This window comes from Pyrgilauda ruficollis, unplaced genomic scaffold, assembly GCF_017590135.1.
Source record: "Pyrgilauda ruficollis isolate IOZ18807 unplaced genomic scaffold, ASM1759013v1 scaffold2, whole genome shotgun sequence".
In the NCBI taxonomy this organism is placed as follows: Eukaryota; Metazoa; Chordata; class Aves; order Passeriformes; family Passeridae; genus Pyrgilauda; species Pyrgilauda ruficollis.
The window spans coordinates 2124512-2145098 of NW_024519206.1; the positions used below are offsets into that span (position 1 = coordinate 2124512).

A 20587-nucleotide genomic window follows, 5' to 3' on the forward strand; every position below is an offset into this window, starting at 1 on the left:
CAGTCCTCTCAAAAATCCTTGACTTTGCGTGCTACAAAATCCATGCTCTGAAGGCTCCAACACCATTGCTGTTACTGAACACACACCAAGAAGGGAAGATGGGACACAAGAACACTTGGAGTGCACCTGTGACATTTAACTTCCCTGTTTGCTCAAGGGGGTCTCAGATGGTTCCCACGTTTGTTGGTTGCTCCTTTGATTTTTCAGGGCAACAGAACAAGGAAAATGTTACAGGGAATATACAAGTGTCTGTCTTGTTTGGCTACTCCTCCTCCTGGCTTTGGAGCCAGGCCATTATCCACTGCCTCTGGAATGATGCCCATTGTATGGAGGAAAAGCCTTTTCATGTCTGCTGTAGGACCAGAATGCCCTTAGCCTACAGATAGGAAGATATGATGGAGGCATTGTACAGCTTATGCTGCCGGCTAAAAGAAACTCCTCCTGAGCCAATAAGCAAGTACCTTAGCTCCTGAGGTACAAAATGTGCAGCTGCACAGTTAAATGGATATTAGCTATGAGTCTGCATTGTGAAAGCAGAAGCACAGGAACACCCTCTGAACATAAAGAAACGTTTTTTTTTGCTGTGGGGGTGACCAAGCAGTGGCTCAAAGAGGTTGTGGACCCTCCCACCTCAGAGATATTCAAAAGCCATCTGGAGATGGTCCTGGGCAACCAGTTGTAGGTGATCCTGCCTGGGCTTGGACCAGATGACACCCAGAAGCCATTCCAATCTCAACCATTCTGTGATTCTGTGATAGTACAGAAAAAAAAAAAAATACATCACAACGTAAGGTTGCAATGGAAAACATACCAGTCCTGAAATGTTGCCATCTGCTTATAGTTTAAAAGGGTTTGCACCATTAGTTTTCTGGCCAAAAGGCTCTCATGCCTATATATAGCTGAACAAACTACATGTAACCATTTACCAACTGTAGGCTCTTTTTCTCTTGTCCATGCCGTACGCATGGTTTTGCTCATGCTCATGCCGACTTCCACCCTCACTGAATATTCTTTCCATCTGAACTGGATATTAGTGTCTGAAAAGTTGAGTATTTTATTTCACAGACATTGTGTTTCATGGCTGCACTACTCAGTAAAAACTGATATATAAACATTTCCTAAGCAAGTCTCCATGAAAGAATTTTCCCTGGTGCAACTCTACAGACATGCCAAAGAAATTTTTAAAGTATTGTATACAATGACAATGCAATGACATGCAAGAGATAAATGAGTTTTAACTGTAAACCGGCCACATTACTTCTAGAGTTTATTTTCAGTCTTTGGTCTACAAAGCAAAGAGAATCTAAAGCTTTTCATAAGGAAAGTTAGAATTTTCATAAAGATTGCAAATAAAGACACTGAAAAGCACTGTTCTAGTCAAACTATAATGCAGACACAAGGAAAAAACCTAAAAAACCACATGTATTGCAGCACAGGAAAGACTTCTGCAGGTTTCTTGACAGTGACTGACATTTTTAACTAATTAGTGATATTCTGATTGGAAACCATCTTTCCATTTCTGATATTGGTAAAATGGACACGTGGAAGAAAGGTCAGGTGAAGAAAGAATATATTGAGTGAAAAAAAAGGTAAGAAATTCACTTTCTAACCAAAGCATATTACTGAGCTCTTGTGACAGTTTTGGAATTGGCAATACGAATGCTTCCAAAGCTAGACAAGCCTAGTATCTTTCCAGATGCATAAGAAATAACTACTTAGGTTCTTTCTGCTAGTCCATTTGCTCACTGTGAAAACAAAAGTTAGGAATTCCATCCCCTTCCTTGTTATCACAGAAAAATGATAAGGATAATCTCTTAATTACTAACTTGAATATATACAATATATATATTGTGTGTATATATATATATATATATGCACATATATATGTATATATATAGTGTATATATATACAATTGTATAAATATACACAATATATATAGTGTATATATATACATATATACACATATATATGTATGTGGTATACACAGTACACTTCCCTGAGTACACATGGCTCACCAATATACAGTGAAAAGCCTGTATATTGGTGAGCCATGTGTACTCAGGGAAGTCCTACAAGAACTCCCTAAAATGAGAAGAACATCATGGGTGGGAAGGGTATAACTTGATTTTTGGGCAAGCGGGGCTTCTGGTTGAGAAGATGCTGAGAAGTTGTTTAGGGAAGAAGACCAGTGAATTCAGGATACCTAACTGCAGCTTTGAAGGCATTATACAAAATGACGTGTTGACAGTCCACGGTTATTTGACATAGTGAAGAAAAAAATGTAAAGAGAAATGGTATAATGAGGGTACATGGAAGTTGTACATGAAATTTTAGAATCTGATTGTGTTGTAGCTGTTAAGACTAAGGAGTTTGTATGTCTGTGTGTGTAAGAGCAATAAAAAGATGGTGAAGAATCTAAAAAAGCTAAAGCCAAGTAACATTTGCCAAGGAATCCTGCATCATGCCTCAGGAAACCTGCCAAACTACATAGTCAGAGATATATTAAAAGGTTGGGATGGGTTTTTTCTTTTCATATTACAAAATGTGAATAGCTAGTAAATAATTTTGTCAGATTCTTAGTTACTTGCTATGAAGAAAATATTTTCATTTTAAGGATTTAAGCCACACATGACCTAAAACTGAAATTATGAGATGACTAGAAATAACATGATCTGGACTGTTCTGTGGAAACCTTTATTCAGAGGGATTATTTCTGAGCTGATTCCTAGCCACTCTTGTTGCTACCAATGTTTCTCTTTGACAAATTGCCTGCACAAATCTGTACTACAGGTATAAAAAAAGAAAGTAAAACAAAACAAAACAAAAGTATCACCTCTTAAAGGTGAAGATCATTGGCCTTCTGGTATGTAAGATGAATAAGGTGCAATATGAAACTCTAGTCTGCAAACAGGCCATGCTGACAAGATTTCACGCTCTGGACAGTTACCCACTTCCAGTCAAAAGTGACTTGCTCAGCTGTTGTGTAATTCAGAGTTCTCATTTTAAACCTAACATTTTCTTGTACTTCTCTCTCTCCTTTCCCTTTAATAGTATCTCTGTGTGGGTGGGTGCCAGACACTGCATAGGAAGAAGTTACTTTATGTAGAGGTTATTATACTTGATCATAAATTGCTCAAAACTTCTACAAAACTTATCTTCTCTACTCCAATATGTAAGAAGAAAGATGACACAGATAAACATCACGACTGAGGAAATACTCTTCAGCTAAAATCTGACAGAAACCAGATCAGCCATCTTGAGTTTCTCATTTTAGTCTTTAAAAGCCCAATTTCTTTCATTCAAAAATCTATCATTCTTCAAGTATGAGAGTATCACAATTGTGAATAAGAGCTCTAAGATGGGGCTATGTCAGTACTGAACTATTATTAGAACCAGATCTAATGCATCAAAACCTACAATTATTATTTTCCCTGGAGTTTCTCATGTCACCCAGTAGACAGAAGCAGATAAAAAATGAGGTAGTTTTGCAAACTTCCAGTTCTGTAGTGTGTTGAATTTGCTCCCTGTTGCTATTCAAAATAAAGCATATTATTTCTAGGAATAAAGATAATATTCTGACACCCACATGCATATCTGGTCTAGTTTATAAGAAACACACAGGGTCTCTTTCTTGAAGAAGCAAACGAAGAGCTTTCAGAGCTGGGTGCAGATACAAGCCAGCAAGAAAGGACCCAATTTCAGATGTTCTCTTTGCATGCATAACTGAAAGGGAAATGTTAGTAAAAGGGAAACAAAACAGAGGCACCGTGTACAGCTTTATGACCAAAGCAGGGCCAGCCTACTGTGTAGAATGAAGTTTATCCAATATACATAATCATCTCCCTAAGTAAGAGAAAATATAACCATCTTCTAAGCTTCCTTGAGAAATATTGCAAAGGCAATATTTTTTCTGGGTGCTTAAAGTTTGCTTGATACCTTTCAGGTAAGCATAGTCCCAGCTGGCCTTGGAACAGAATGATGGGCCTTGTCCCCCACCACTGACATAAAAGGGAGCTTTTCCACAGACATCAGTGACACCAGGTTCAAACCAACTGAGATTTGCTTTCAAACCTTCATTTAGAAATTAAAATCATGCTTCAAGAGAAGGATACATGGATTATATATATGTGTATACATATATACATACCCACACATATGAAGTTCCTAAAAGCAAGATAAGCGTAGATATGATCTTAGACCAGAATAGGCTGTAACACAGGCAGATCTCATCTGTTTCTGGGCAGAACTGCTTCAGAATTCATCACTGAACATTATTTTTTGAAATAGAAGAGCCTTGATAGGTTGAACGTCCTTCACTTACTCTCTCATCACGCACGTCACAGTTCTCTTATCTGTGGACATTTGTTTCCCCGCAAGATTTGTAGGTTTATTTCACTAGGGCTTTAAGGGTTGTTATCTCAGCTCAGGAAGCATGATATAATAGTGGCACCTTGAAAACTGTGGCAACGTTTGAAGCAAATTCTGTAAATACATACAGAACTGACCTTGGAAAAAGGAAGGGAAATAAAAGCGTGGTCTCTGCTCAGTGTGGAAAAAGAAGCATTCCTTTTGTTTTTACTGACAGTTCTACCAGCAATAAGTAAACTGTGTATTAAACACCCATCTCATGACTGTGCACAGTTAAATTACAACCACTTGTCCATCTGCAGTTTGAAATTTAATAACTAAACTGCAGGCTTCTGCCTTTTGAAAGCAGCCTGAAGGAAATACTGATATGACACATACAATATGGTCATGGTCTTCCCACAATCACTTATTTAGTTTGATGCATTCTCTTCTCTTTCATGAACTTATTTCAAATCCCCATTTTAAACATGCAATCTTTAAAACTGTCACACAGCTTTGCCCTTCTTGTGCAGTTCAGTTGTGGGGTTTGAAGGCAATAATTGAGGTATGGATTAGATAAAGGCTGTCCTATGTGGAAGGGTAGGAGCCAAGAGGGCTCCTCACTCTCCTGTTCATTCAAACAAGTAATGGTGCAAATCAGTGTGCAGGCAGTGTGTGTGTGTGTGTGTTTGTGTGTGTGCTTGTGCAGAGAACCTCATGCCTGTGAACAAATTTGCCCATATTTTCCTTGAACAGATCTATATCCTCCCTCCAGAGCATGTCAGAGCTGTTTTTCACCACTTCTTTAATTTAACTCATAATTTACTCCTCACTTGTAGGAGTAAATGTAGCAGACAGCACTCCAAAATGACACATTTTAGCCAGATTGAAGATGCTCTTTAAGTCCCGTATTTTGAAGAAATTATTTTAGAACACCTATATCACAGCAAAAGACCAAACTTCAAGGTAAGCAAGAGGAGTTTCAGTCTGTTCCTAGTCTTTATCAATTACGTAAATGAAATTAAAGCAGTCTTCTGTGCAAAGTATCTACTCCTTTATCCTGTATGAAATTTCACTGTGAAAATCTTTTCAGATCACAGTTTTCAGAGATATAGAATTAATTAATTTTTTTGTAGTTCCACAATTTTTCTTGCAATGCCAAGATGAATTCAAGAAAGCTCATCCATTGACATTTACCATATTTACTGGTGTAAAAACCCCTTTTAAAATGGGCTTTGCTCAACAGTGACTCAAATGCTGGGCTAGTTTTAATCAAGGGGATGGATACAGAACAGGTTTTAAAGTCTGAGGCCCCCTCATTAAAATTCACTAATGTTCCACAAACTGGATATATTTTCATTCAGATTGCTTTCACGGTACAGCTTTAGGCTAAATGGTTTTGTGCCATTAGGTTGACTTCTCTTGGAACAAATTCTTTTAAACCAAATGTCTAACCTTGTTACCACTCTTCTATCAGGTGAAAGACTATGCACACACAACTATTACCCAAAGGAAACTAACTCTCACCGACCTGTGATTCTTCCTTATCAAAGGGAAAAGAAAGTTATGAACACATACAGTCTACACACTGGTTCATCTGATCTCCCCAAAGATAATGAGTAAATTAACATCCAAGTATGTGTTCCCAGATTTTCTTGGGCTTTATCTCTATCTTAGTAATGCTAAGCAACAAGCTTCACAGAGGAAAGTTTACTCAATGGATAAAGAGCTTATAGTCTAAACACTTCATAAAAAATAATGTGAAGGATAATGTCATAAATGATGTTTTATTTTCACCATTATGAGCAACACAGAAAATGGTACATCTATGTGATTAAATTACTAGCCTAACTTTGAAAAAAACCCCACCAACAGACTCTAGAACTGGAAAGAGTAAGGCAAAAAAGCAAGTATCTGACTATAAGAGCATCAGAAAAATTCTGTAAGTCAATCTTTTCTGTCAGCTGCAGCAGTATTGTGACAGAGTGACAATGAGGTAATGGAGGCTGCACATGGACACTCTGTGAGACTTCAGAAAAGGGAGTTTCAAGAGATGGCAAATTTCTGTGTTTGAAGGGAAATATAGAATTCAAAGATGTTCTCACAATCTAAAACATGAAATTCTCAATACAGAATAAAATCTAAGGAAAAGTGATTTTTTTCCTCTTCTGGAAAAACATTAAAGGCTAAGAGACAGAATCCTTGGGTTTTCTCTCCATCTGGGCTTCAGCTGCTCCTGTGTGGTGTCAAGTACATGTTTTGATCTGTGATCACTTCATTTGTCCCCATACTAGGTGTTAATGGCACCTGTCGCTCTAAGCCTCTCTAAATTTTCAGATAAACCTGAAACACCAGAACTGTGCTCACCCACAACTAATATGTCTCATCACCCTCAGCTGTAATAAAACACCCTTGGGTCAGAAAAAATTCTGTAAATGGATTATAACTCTTCAGACAAGAAAGGCAGGGAAAACATTTCAGTACTAAATGGCAAACTGCTATGTGAGCAAAGTTTAAATTTCAATTTCAACCTTTTTCCCCAGCTGCTGAGTCTGAGTGTCAAAAGACATGAAAGTGGATGGTGTGAAGAAAATACTTTAATTTTTAGCAGCTGTGCTGGCTTACAGTGAATTAATAAACACCTGCGGAAAAGCTTGAGATAAATATTTAAGGTAGAAAGTTACATACAGCAACCATGCAAAGAAAACTGATACAGTTTTCAAAGGCCAGTTAAACTAGATACAACTTTGCCCCAAGCAATACTTTGTCCCATGCAATAGACTACTCAGGCCAGAGAAGCTGTGAAATTTCCATCCACTGGCCCATGACAGTGCACAGCAATCCGAGTTCATCTATTGGGAGCTCTCTGGTTATTTATCCTGTTCAGCTTCTAGTAATTTCACATAAAATTTTGTTCCCCACTTGAATCCTGACCAAAAGAAAGAGTAAGTTAGTTTTCATATTAAAGAGAAAACTGAAAACCTAACTCCCGGGAGATGACACTGCTCATCACCCTCCCCTATGCCACCTCAGTACATTTTGTGCTGCAGATTTGTGTGTTACCAGGCTCCCCAAATTTTTTTGCAACAATTTTTATGCTACTATCTCTGCTTTGCGGTTACTGAACCATAAGCCTTTTGTGTTGTCTGTGGCACAGCTCTCTTGGTTTTTGACATCATTTTAATGGGAAAAGCCCACAACCCCATCTTTGCAAAATGAACCTTTCCTCAGTCTCTGAAACACTGAGCACATGCAGCTCCTTGAATCACCCCATATCTTGAACTCTTCTGTCCCCCCATTACCACACCGTTCACCACCTTTATGTCCACTACAAGATGTTCCTCAAGATGCAGATGGAGATGGCTGTCATTTCTGAAAAAAACTCAACCTAATTTGTTCAGAATTAAAGAGAAAAACACAATCCTCTTCTGGAGCAAGTGAATAATCAAGTAAAAATGTCCTCCTGTGGTGAGCCATTTTCTGCCTTGCTTTTCATACAGTTGTGACAGGCATGTTTGCCAAAAATAAAGGGTTTGCTAAAAGGTCTAGGCCCGCTTTAAACTCCGTTCACACTTTCCAGAAAAATGCCCTCAAAATCAAACTCTTAAAAGATCCAGGAGATGAGCAACACCTACCTCTCCTTTTGCAATTACTTCACAGGAATGGAAAAATGATTCCAAGGCAGGAGAGAAGCAAGCAAGTCTGTTTCTGTGCTTGAGTGGGTAGGACACCCACGTAGAATACGGTTCTGACTCTGTGCATGTACTCTTTCACTGCTAATGGTCTGATGAGATCTAGGTTTAACTGAGTACCTTCATTCTTACAGCAGCACAGTATGATTCATCACTGCCAAACTGGCTTAATTTAACAGCTACAGATAGAAACATTACAGAAAGATCTCCTGCTATGTATATTTCTTTAGATGCTGAAAGCTTGCTCCCAAATTATCTGGATATAAAGAGCACTTAAAAAATTATTAAATTGTGTAGAACAGTGTGTATGCTGTACTGACATAATAATAAAACCTGTTTCATGGACATAATCTAATAAAAAAGATCTGATAATTCACGGTAGTTGGTGAAATTCTGGATGATATAGCTCATTGAGTCATGTACCTTTAGGTAACTGATTCAGACTCAGCGAAAATCAATAGTAACTGAATCTTCATGCCAATTTACTCCAGTTCAGTTGAATAAATGAGTGGAAATGAAGTAATCCCTTGGATGAAATTCGTATTTGACAAATGTCTATATTCCAAAAGCACTTACTACTGGCAAACTTCGGTATGTTAGGAGAGAAGCTACAAATATAGAGAATATTTAAGTAAAAGAAGAAATACTTTCTCAGAGTTTGTCTTAAGAGTTGCATCTGGATGGAATTCATTCAGTGCATCTATAAAAGGAAAGCAGAGCAGATTATGTATGAGTTTCTGGAAGAAGCCACATGGTTTGACCATGCCAGACGAATGCTTCCTAAAAGACTGCAAAACGAAGCATGCCACAAGCACAAGAGAACAGCCAGGCAGGTCACATGCTGACATCAAGAGCTTGTCAAACCCTGGCTCTGCCTCTAGCAGTCGGCACACCATGGTGGCTCTGTCTCACATGGACTCATTTGTACAGGGCCAGCAGGTCAGGCAGAGCAAGCAAGCAAATGCAATGGCAGTGCCACAGGCTGTGTGCAAACAAAAATCAAAAGCCAGGCAACAACACGTGCTTTCATATCACAAGGCAAACTATGGCTTCAAAGGAAGAAGCGACAGGAATTGCTGTGACTTAGGGTGAGCTGTATCCTGCCAACACCAGGCCCCTGATGGCAAAGGCAGCTCCAGCTACACGTGGGCAACACGTGCTGCTCTGCGGCAGGTGGCACATACACGCAGGAGAGGCTGTGGCCACCTCCCTTCCTCACCAATTAGGACTCTATCTAGGTCTTTGACATCTGCAATGCACAGACTGGCAAGTTCTCTCCAGCTGCCTCAACCCTGCAATATAGGTAAGCTTTTTCACAGAGACAGTGGGGAACTGCCTCTGGACACCATGATTTCCTAGGAGAAATGATTTTCTAGGAATCTAAATATCAAACTTGCTTTCTCATTGACATTTTGAGGTCTTCTCTCACAGCCAATTATTTACATGGCACAAAACAATACAATGTCTCAGAAAGCTGTTATATTTTGCTCTGCTATCCTTAGCTGTTTTTAAACTCCAGACATTGTCTGTTCCTTTAAGCCTGCTTTCCACTTCTCTCACGCACATTTATGGGGTTTTATCAGATATAAAGAACATTTAACAGCCTTGGTGACCAATACATATGGAGAAGTGCTAGTCTGAAGTTCTTGAAAAACTCAAATATGAGACAGATTAGTCCTATATACTTCTCAACTAGTACATATTGTCTTTATGACTGACCAATGGTAGCTTATTTTTAGACTTCTTTTCTGCACAATCAAACACAGAAAATTCAGTAAAGGCTGCCCGGATCAAAATGTCTGACAATTTGGAATAAAACCTCCCACGCTTGGGAGCTCAGCAACATGAATCACAGTTAAAGTCTAGTCTTTTTCTCTCCTCTCCAGAGTGCAACAGTGTCCAGGAAAGGATCCCAGGAATTTAAATACCGTTTTGTAGCCATTTTCCTATGAAAGAGAAAAGTAAATAAAAACAATGTTTAGCTGTATTACGAGTCAAATGAAAGAACACAGAGGTTCCCCTGGCCAAACTCTAGGCAGAAAGCAAAGTCTCTCCCAGCCAAGTTCCTGCAGAGGGAAGCTGTGTGAAAGAGCCAGGAGACCCTTTCAAACAGAAAGTCTTTGGGCAGTGTACAGCTGGCTATCTCTCTTCAGGCTAGAGACCAAGGGGCATGGATGACATTGCTCTGCTTCTCTCCTGTTCTCTGGCTAGTGGAGTGACTGCTGAAAACAATCTGCAGCTGGGGATCCCTCCAAAGCAGCCCTCAGGCTGCTCTGGCTTATCTCAGGTATGCACTTGTCTTTGAGATGCTGCAGAGGACACAAAGGTGGAGCACGTTCACAGCGACTGACCAGCAGCTGTGTCCAGCACAGCTCAGATCCAGATGCTTCTGCTGCCAGCTGCATTTCCAAATATCCACTGCAAACACTATGATGTTAATACCAAGGACTTACAAATACCTACATCGTGACTGACATGTTGTGGTCGTAACCACAAGCTCTTTTCCTCTGACCTCTGGTGAGACTAATTCAGATTGTCACAGACTGGAATACTGAACCTCTAAGGAATGCATATATTTTTAAGGATGTGTTCAAGGGGGATTTCAGAGTAGTGTTGTGCCACCTGCAATGAAGAAGCTATGGGAAGCTCTCCAGGAGGAGATCTCTCTCATGAGGTGCTATCTGGGCTGTGTGCAGCCACTGGCTGCCAGCCCAGAGCCACCCGGTCCTGGTCCCTGGACCACTGCCTTGCCTGACCCCACACCTGAACCGAACAGTCAAATTAAACTTGGTCAGCTAGCACCATTTCTCTGGGGCTTTGTACCACTGCTTCAGGGTTCCCTTCTGGCTTTTTGTCATGGGTAGTGGCAGTTTTTGGTTTCTATGGTTTACCAACGGTTTCCCTTACCAACAGATCTATTCCTCTGACTGAAAGTCTGGCACAGCGGGAAACTACAAGCAAAACCACAAGTGAATGGCCTGGCACTTACCACCCATCTCCAACCACAAACCCATACAGTTACTGGATTTGACTAACGGCTATCAATCACCCCAACTGCAGACAAACAAATATCAACTAGAAAAGGCTTGAGGGAAAATGTGAGCTAAAAACCAACATGGTATTTTACTTTTAATGAGGCGATGCTGTCTTGGAAACACATCTATTTCTTACTTGATACTTATGGCATTATTCTTACTGTTTGCCCTTCTCTCTATTAAGATGTGCTTGTCCTTTGCCTAAAGCCAATGCAAGTTCTGCCTTGGAGGTCAGGTAAAACAGAAACAGATAATCCTCATTATCAAAAAAACTGGAATAACATGAACAAGTGCAGTCTTCTGCTTCCTTTTATACTGTTTCCTTAAGTGTGAAGCAGAATGTCATTGTTGTTCTATCAGACCACTAAGTTAAACTGTGGCTTGTGTCCATTCAACTTTAAAAATACTTGAAAAAATTTTTCGTAATAGGCTGGCCACTTATCTGGGGAGGAAGACAAAAATCCCAGTTTATTAGGTCTAGTTTGGAAAAATGATCAGCCTCCCACACACCCCTATGCACATGAATGGCAGAAGAATAAAGGATAAAAAGTGCAAAGCACAGAATTTTGAATGCTGACAAGATCTTTCTAAGGAATATACCTTCTGCCAGTACAGCTGGTCTGGACTGTGGTAAACTTTTACGGCACTTGCAACTTAAATCATTCTTGTAACAAAACAAGATAATTTCCAAAAATGGCAGAAACAAACTCAGGCCAGAATTTTACAGTACTTTGGTTCAAAGGTTGCAAATTAAGCTGTGTGGCTTTTACAGTTCTAAGCTACAACATCCACCACTGCTTGTTAGAACAAAAGACAAAACAGAAAAAATAAGTTGTTGTTTCAGTTCTTTCTGCTACCAAGATCTAACTGTAAGCAAGCACACAAGTGAATGATTACACTTTGGAGCTCTTGGTCCACTAGATATGTTGGTTTAAGGTTCACTGGAAAACACCAGATAATACGATTGCAAAGTCTGTGTTTAAATTGCTGTGTGATAAAGAGACTGGTTCTCTCTTAAACCACATTTAAAATGTTTGGCAGTTTATATGGAAAACCTAACTTAAAAGCAGCATTCATGGCTGTACTTACTCAGTTGCTTTTTGCCATGGTTCTACTGTCTTGGTTTTATTATACCTTCCCTCCCAACATCCAGTTATACACCCTATTTTTTTCTTTTGTTAACAGATTCCTCTGCTTCTCTCTCTAGTCCACTCTTTCCAACCTAAAGAAGATTGAAAATATATTACAGATCTTTTCTCTGCTTCTGAAAGACATTTCAGAAATGTGTTGAGAATAAGAGAAGACAGCATGAGAAGGAAAAGTTAAACTAAGAACTGAAAAGAAGTAGAAATTTTCCATATGGAGGAATACAGGATCTAGCAGGCAAAGCCAAATATTCCTACTGCTGCATAGCTACTGTGCCCACTTAAAACAGTGAGGACTAAATTATCAGATATGCTGAAATACAGGAAAATAACTGACGAGGAATTAAGATGCATCTGAAATGATACTGTGTCATAGAAATATGCCTCACAATTTGTTGCATGGCAGTATTCATATTTTAGAGTCTCCTTATCATCTTCAGAGATCTTTTCAGACTGTGTTCTTGGTACTGTTCTTGTACGTGCAGAAAGGTAAAATAAAACTGAACTCTTCACTATTATCAATCAGAGTTGTCTTTCTTTCTCACATTCAGTAATTCCAGGATTTCATCTGCAATATCCATACACACAGCAAAGAGTTAAAATACCAGTCTGTTGACAATTCACAATGGTGTGCAAATAAATATAGTTTTAAAAAGACAAGGAATACAATCCTTTCCTGTAGAAATCAGGCTAAGTTTATCAACTGATTTCAGTTTGAGACAGTTCTGTTTATGGTGGTTTATATGAATATGTAGTCTCTCTGTTCTGCTTCCGTCCAAACCCAAGTATCTGCAGCCACATCACTGATGCACCTGGGCTGCTGCGGGAATACGTCCTACACTTAGAAAAACAAGCTCAATTCAATTGCACAGTACTTTGCTGATAATGTTTCAGTATATGATACTTTATTGTTGATTACAGGCTTTAAACAAATGTTTCTGCTTTCATAAAGGTTTGGATAATTGTATAATATTAATCAAATTAAAAATTCAAGTAATGACATACTGTTCCTTAATGTGAAGTGAGGGTCATTTAGCACACATAAACAACTCCCCCATTGGGCATGCATTTGCCAAGCTACAGACTGATTATTCCACAAGACCATTCAACAGCAAAATAACTCATCACAAGGAACGACTAACCCAGATTATGTCTGGAGAAGTGGACACAGTACTTTTAAATTCCCAAGCAATTATCTGCAATAGCAGCATTTCTGTAAACAATTTTCCTCAAAGCCCACTGTCCTCTTTACTTAAATCTCCAGATGAAGAACACACTTAGGCCACTGAGAACCTGTGGCTCTCTGCTGAGCATGTTGCCAGACGTATACATCTTTTTTTTTGTTTTTTTGAAAGTGCATGCTTAAAAGCCTGTACCTGTGAGAGATTAGCACCTACAGAACAGTTAATTCAGACCAAATGAGTGTATGATGAAACTGATGCTAGTTCGGACAGACTCAAGGAAGAACTGGACTGCAGGTCTCCCCGAGAGAAAAGCTGCCTGTCACATGCAAAGCACTAGGGAACTGCAGGCTCTGTTACAAGTTATCACTTTGTTGCCTCTGGTAACAAACGGGAATAGAACATCTTTCTCTGGATAAGGACATGCATACAGTAGCTCACATGCTCATGTATTGACTTCCTTTGTAGATAACTTTTTGTGGGTGTGTTTGTGTGTGTAGTATTTTAGCAGACAGGTAACAATAATCATACTCCTAGAGTGGCTTAAATTCGGACAAATTTAACTTACACAACCTTTTTTGCCTGCGCCATGCAGCCTCATGAAGCCCAGAAGAGAGACTGTGAATTCCACCCTTAGCCTCAACTCTCAGCTGGCAGTTCTTCATAACTCCCACAGATATTGCAACCCTTATTTTGAACAAAAGTCTCAGTGCTGGGTTCATATCATAGATGAGGCAGCTGAAAGCTTGTACAGCATCACTGACAGAAGTAAGTGCAAGGCATGGAAGCTGGGGACACCACTACACAACACCCTCTCCTGCCTTGCCAGTTTGCAGCACTCTTTTACAGCGACTGTTTCAAGTGCTGTACTGTGCACATTAACAGAGAATAGCTTTGCCACTCTTTGTGCAACCCTGTCACACTGAATTGTTTTTAAAGAGGTTACAATCCCCTTTGAATTAACCCTGGGGTTAATTTCAACAATGATTTTAGTGAAGTCAAGACTTTACCGCATGATCTCGCTAAAAACGTTAGTCTTTTCACTCAGTGGCAGAAGTTCAAACTTCCCTATCCAGCTTCAGGTTTTGGAGACAGCTTAAAAAAAGGTGTTCTTGTTACACTTGGCTATTTCTTTCTGCAACCACTTGATCATCTTCATCCCACAAAACATTAACTGAAACTTCAACTGGAGAGCTGACTCTGCTGCTCTTCCTTTGCTCACAAGTCAGGGAGAGGTGGAAGTGAGGGGCACATCTGAGCGGGTCCTCCTTCTTAGAATCACAGGAACATTGGGGTTGGAGGAGACCTTGAAGGTCATCCAGTCCAACCACCAATCCAGCAGCACCATAATCACCCCTGAGCCACAGCCCCAAGCGCCACATCCATCTCTTAAACACTTTCAGACACAGTGACTCCAGTATGTTCCTGGACAACTTATTCCAATGTCTGACCACTCCTAAACTGATTTTTTTTTCCTAACACCTAATCTGAACCTTCCCTGGCTCAGCCTACGGCCATTTCCTCTTGTTCTTTCACCTGAGACATGGCAGACAAGACTGGCCACCATCTCACTACAATCTCCCTTCAGGCAGTTGTAGAGAGCAGTGAGGTCCTGCCCCAAGTCTCCTTTTCTCTGCAACAAACCCAGTTCCCTCAGCTGCTTCTCATAGGACATGTTTTCTAGACTCTTCACCAGCTCCATTTCCCTTTTCTGGACACCCTCCAGCACCTCAATGTCCCTTCTGAAGTGAGGGATCCAGAACGGAACACAGCACTCAAGGTGTGACCTCACCAGTGCTGAGTACAGAGGGACAATCACCTTCCCAGTCCTGCTGGCCACACTACTCTTATGGACTCCTTCCACAAACCCATTCTACCACCAGGTTCTGCAGTTGACCCAGGAAGTACATGCAATGGATCTGATGACTGCACTTCAAACTGTACTAATAACTTATGGCTTGTTTGGAAAGGGGAATAAATATTTACTACATTTTAGTGCTATAGATTATCTACAATTACTCAATACCCTAAGACATTATAGCTAAGAATGAATATGTGTATTGCTAGTTTTTTAAAACCTGATGTTTCGTGACTCTAGGCAGCCTGTAGGTCCCCAACCCAGTGTTGACATCACCAGAGTTTTGATACCATCACATCTGTACACATTATCTACAACAACAAAGTCCCAAGCTCATGCTTTTTCTACATACGATGATGTAACTCTTCTAATTGGACAAATTTATACAATTGAAAGATGACTTATATGCTAATAACTTGTTTCCCTGCGTCTGCTATCTGTGCCACCAGGGATCTTGGCCCACCATAGGTATTTCAGCAGAGTCACACATCTCTTATCTGCTATTACAATTTGCACAATTTACATATTACCAATTGCACAGTTGGTAATGCAACAACTGTCTCACATATATTAGGAGTTGACAGAGTGGGCTGAAAAATGAGACAACTGCTAAAAAGCATTATTTAATATTTAAAAATGAATAAATAATAACCTCATACTATTAATGCCAATCTTGTGGTTTATGAATTTCTGGGACTGATGATTTTACCAAAAGCAGGCCGATTAAAACACCATGGAGCGGGTGCATGAACAGTCTCAGTAAAAAACCCCTGTGAATGGAATTAATTCCCTCCTGGATAGATGAAGCTTGCTGCACTGAGATAATACTGTTTTACTTTTGGTTTGGGGAGGTGGAAAAAGGTTTTGGGGAGTAATGTCTTTCCAGTTTTGGGTTTGAATTGGTGCCTGTAAACATGCAGCCACCTGGCCACCCTCTAGTGGATGACTTCAGCTTGACTAGGCTGTGAATATAACAGAGGCTACAAAAACTAATAGTCTCTTCTGATGATTTTCAGCTCTGTATTTACTCCAAAGGGAGACAAATGCAGTTGATTGTTTAATATTATAGTTAAATGTGCCCAGCTGGAATTGTTACATAGATAGCCTGACTCCTGAGTCCCAAATGCACACCTACCAACGTCCTAGTCAGTGAAGCATTGAAACCCTACAGGAGTGTGGTTTTGAAAACTGGGCAGGTATAGATAAAGTAAGAACGAAGTACCAACACATTTTGACATATTTTCTCAATACTGACTACTCAGAAGAGAATCAATGATTGGTGATCTGTTTTCTTTTATAGAGCATTTCACCCAGATCTGAACCTGGATTCCAATCTTTTCCCCCTTTCACCCTCATTCACCTGGATTAAGTATTACCTAATTGAAGCAAGAAGACATTCTCTTCTTCCCTAAAACACTGGTCATGGCTTCCCGCTTAGGAGCCGCCCACACTCCTTGAGCCAGCTGGAAGAGTTTCATGTATCCAGACAGAAGTGCATGCTAATACCAAATTTTGCCTTTCTCTTTAATGAGGTGTTCACCAACTAGAAGGTACAGAGCCCTTTCCTATTGGCCTGGAAAATGCTCAGCCTCAAAGTGTAGTATAAGTAATTCAAATCTTTATCTAAACATTAAAAAAAGCCAAATTATGTCCCCATGCCCTCAGGCCCCTGTCAATCCAGCCAGCTGTATCTCTGAAGGACTCTCTGATATGGTAGCATAGCTTACAATTTCCCCTACTGATTTTTACTATCCATGCACCAGAGCTTTTAAATCACAAAGAAAACAGGCACTATGACAAATACATTTACCCTTTCATTACATAATGACATTCCATCCAAATGTCTAGAAGTCACTGCAAACTGCTTAACTAAACAGGAAATTTAAAAAGTGGAGCTGTCATACAAGGAATTTTTGAAGTAATGCTTTATTTCGGGGGTGCCCACAGACAGAAAAGACACACATAGCAGAAGAGTTTCTGTGTACATAACACATACACCTGAGTACTGAGCAGTTTATTGCTGATCTGTGAATAGAATAGCATCCTTGGGAATCTAACTAAGGGAATTTAGGATACAAACTCTATGTATTCACCTCTGCAGAAGCCTATAAATCTGTACCAAAATTAAAATGTGCCATTTTAAAATAGCTATGACTTTATTCAAACCTCAGACTGTGGAAGGAAAAGAGCTGAAAAGTGTCATTTGTTTAGCTGAATCAGCCAAGATGAGAGAAATGTTCAAATTTACTCTAGGTGTGTCTAGACAGAGATTTTTTTTTTTTTGTGTCCAAGTCCTTTACACACTCCTGTGTACTTCCATCTACTTCTTAAATAAATACTTGGCTTGCATTTGTCTTAAATTGTTTTAGATTAAGGATGATTTAAACAAAGGTGCCATCCATTTAAAGTACATAGTAACCTATAACATACAGACTGGACCATTCATACAGAGCTCACTTTTCTCCTGCACTTATCCAGGCTTAAAACACCCTCACTGTGTTTGTGGCAGCCTACAAAATTCTATTCAAGCAAACTCAGACTGTCCAATGTCTCTTTGACATAAACAGGCTTCTAGTATGTTTTGTGATGCTGTATAGTGTTTTATTATGAAACCCATTCCAGTGAAGTCCCTGGGATACAAAAATGCCCACAGAAGTCTCAATATGTTTCTTGAAAATGACAGACCTTTAAGATCTTTAAAAGAAAAAGCAAAAGAGAGTAGGAAAAGAAGACAAAAGTACCTAGCAGACAGCAAAACAAAAAGGTTGTTTGAATATTAAACCTGTGTCTATCATGCAAAAAGTTTTAGCTTCATTCTCATACACTTATCCTACCAACACCAGTGGAAATACAGATTGGTGATTACCCAAGGGCACTACCACTTCCCAGTAAAACTGCTGCTGCATTTATTCAATCTTTTGGATATACTCCACAGAGTTTGCAAAATTTTACATTTTATTGCTACCAAGGTCACAGCAACATGGGATTTCTTTTGCAATCCATCAGAAGAATCTAAAAGACAACACAGATCATGCAGAGTACTGCAATGTTAACCCACAGAGCCACCATCGGGGCTGTTTGCTGTGGCTTTATGGCTAAGAATCTTGAGAAGTGTCTTCCACATCATGCTTGTACACCGAAGCATGTAGAAGTCAGATTGTTTGTGATGAAAGAACACAGTACATACAGACTTGGCAGATTCCTGACCTCTACAGTTTTTGACAGTCTCCCAAATATAAGACTGAGAATGTCAGACTGACCCTATCTGGCAAGAAAAAGAGAAGTCCTGGTTTTATTGAACTCTGGTTCAAATCAGATTAATTTCTATAAGAAAAAAATACTGGTTTTGTAGTATTAATATTTGCATTTATATATAAGTAGAAAATTTAATTTACCATGTGAATATGGAGATTCAGAAAAGCTCATACACCATTACAAGAAAAAATAAAATTAATTTGGTGGAGTTTGTATATGGCAGTATTTCTTATCTGTCAAAATGCTTCAAATTAAATGAGAGGAAAAATAAAGTTTTGAGCATGTAATAAAGTTCTGCACTCATTTTTTGGCCTGTATCAATCTTATTGCAAATGGCAAAATGAAGCTTTTTACTCTCCTATTTGAATCAGAAAAAACTAGCAGCAGCTTAATACTATTGTGAATATAGTGGTATATGGGCCAAGACTGAATCTTTAAAAGTTTGCAATGTGATATTCTTAAAATCCTCATTCTTTTTTTCTCTCATTTTCTGACTTCATTTCTGAGTCAGAGACAGAGAGGGTGGAGGATAACTCTACCCAGGCCATTTGACCAGGCAAGAAGCCCAAGAAAAATGATTTTTCCATATAACACTAATAACTAGTAAAATCCCAAAATTATTTTGCAAGACTTCAATTAGTATTTGAACTTACTGTATAAATCACATAGTTGTTTCTCAAGACTCTTATAACACTGCATCCCCTTCTAAATGTTACTGATTTTGGGTTTTAGGTTTGACCCAATATATATTTTTATTTCACATTTTCATTCCGTATATCCTTTGGCTTCACCATGGGTGTTAAAAAATGCTATACACTTTCTACATGGAGATCACCCAGGTGATGACAACATGCACTTTTTGCCTTTAGCTCAACCAAAACGGAAGTGATTGGGCTAGTATCAAGACAGATTTACTCCGCTAAAACTCTTGCAGGTTTGTTCCTCTCCACACCCTACGTGGTATAACCTAAACTGCATATCAGTGTCTTTCCACAGGCAAAGATCAGAACACGAGAGGAACTCTTGAATTCACAGCTCACCTGCATCCAGCAGTAATACTTTGCAGTGAGATAGTTCTGATTTCATACAATCAGCTAAAAAAAAAGTCATTTATCTTGGAGGATGGGGTTGACTACACTTATCATCTCTGTTACCCTACCCTCAGGCTACTTAAGTTATTCTTAAAAATCCCAACTCTAGAAAACAACTTTACAGTGACTTCTTAAATCTCAAATACCCCAAGAGCAGGCTACAAGCAAACACCTGATGCTTCAATGCACAAACTGCAGAGGAAGAAGACTCTGAAGACTCTACAGACCACAGTGCCCTGCCTTCCTCAGGGTAAATCCCTTCCAGCTTTACTCTAATTCATCAGCCTCTCTCAGCCAGTTTTAGCTGCATTCGGATTCACATTCAACTAGAATACCATGATGCTCATGCAAGTTTTACCAAGAGCTGAGACTCCCAGCAAAGAGACTTCAAGACAGCAATAAGTATGAATCTGCAATTGATATTTATATTTTGCACTGCAAATAAAACATCCTATCAGGCCTTTCCAATATAAACATGATTTGGTGTATTGTAACAGGCATTACCGCACATTGTTTCAAATGAAAGCATGAAGAAAATAAAACTGTATTTCTTACTTTCGACGGAACATTTCTGCAAATATGCAGCCAACACTCCAAAGATCAACTGCTGTTGCATAACTGGACTGAAGCAAGACTTCAGGAGCTCTATACCACAAAGTAACAACCTGCAAAACAAAAAGGAAGAGAAAAGAGAGTGCTTAGCTGCAGAATTACAACCTCCTAAGTTCTCTATGTACAGCTTCCACTTAGTTTAATCTATATTGTAAAAACCCAAATACTAGGGAAAAGTAATTTAGCTAGCACAGAGAAAAGGGTCCTGTATGGATAGCTGCAGTGATGATGACTCAGGATATGAGACCATTTCTCGTCAAGAACATTGCAATTCAGGGTACCACAAAAATAGTTTCAGAGTACAGCACTGGTGTGATAATCACAGTACCACAACACACTATCAGCAACTCCTTGAAGCTTTTGCAGCTTA

The 20587-nt window shown here is 39.3% G+C and overlaps 1 protein-coding gene across 4 annotated transcripts in view; it reads right to left on the reverse strand.

Moving 5' to 3' along the window:
* The window catches only part of CDK6 (cyclin dependent kinase 6), a 128291-nt gene that overhangs the window by 14794 nt on the left and 92910 nt on the right, over positions 1–20587 (reverse strand). For all 4 annotated transcript variants that reach the window (XM_041466262.1, XM_041466263.1, XM_041466264.1 and 1 more), the window contains exon 5: positions 20161–20270. In XM_041466262.1, coding sequence (XP_041322196.1) covers positions 20161–20270 — 110 coding nt within the window. The remainder of the gene's footprint in view (positions 1–20160; positions 20271–20587) is intronic.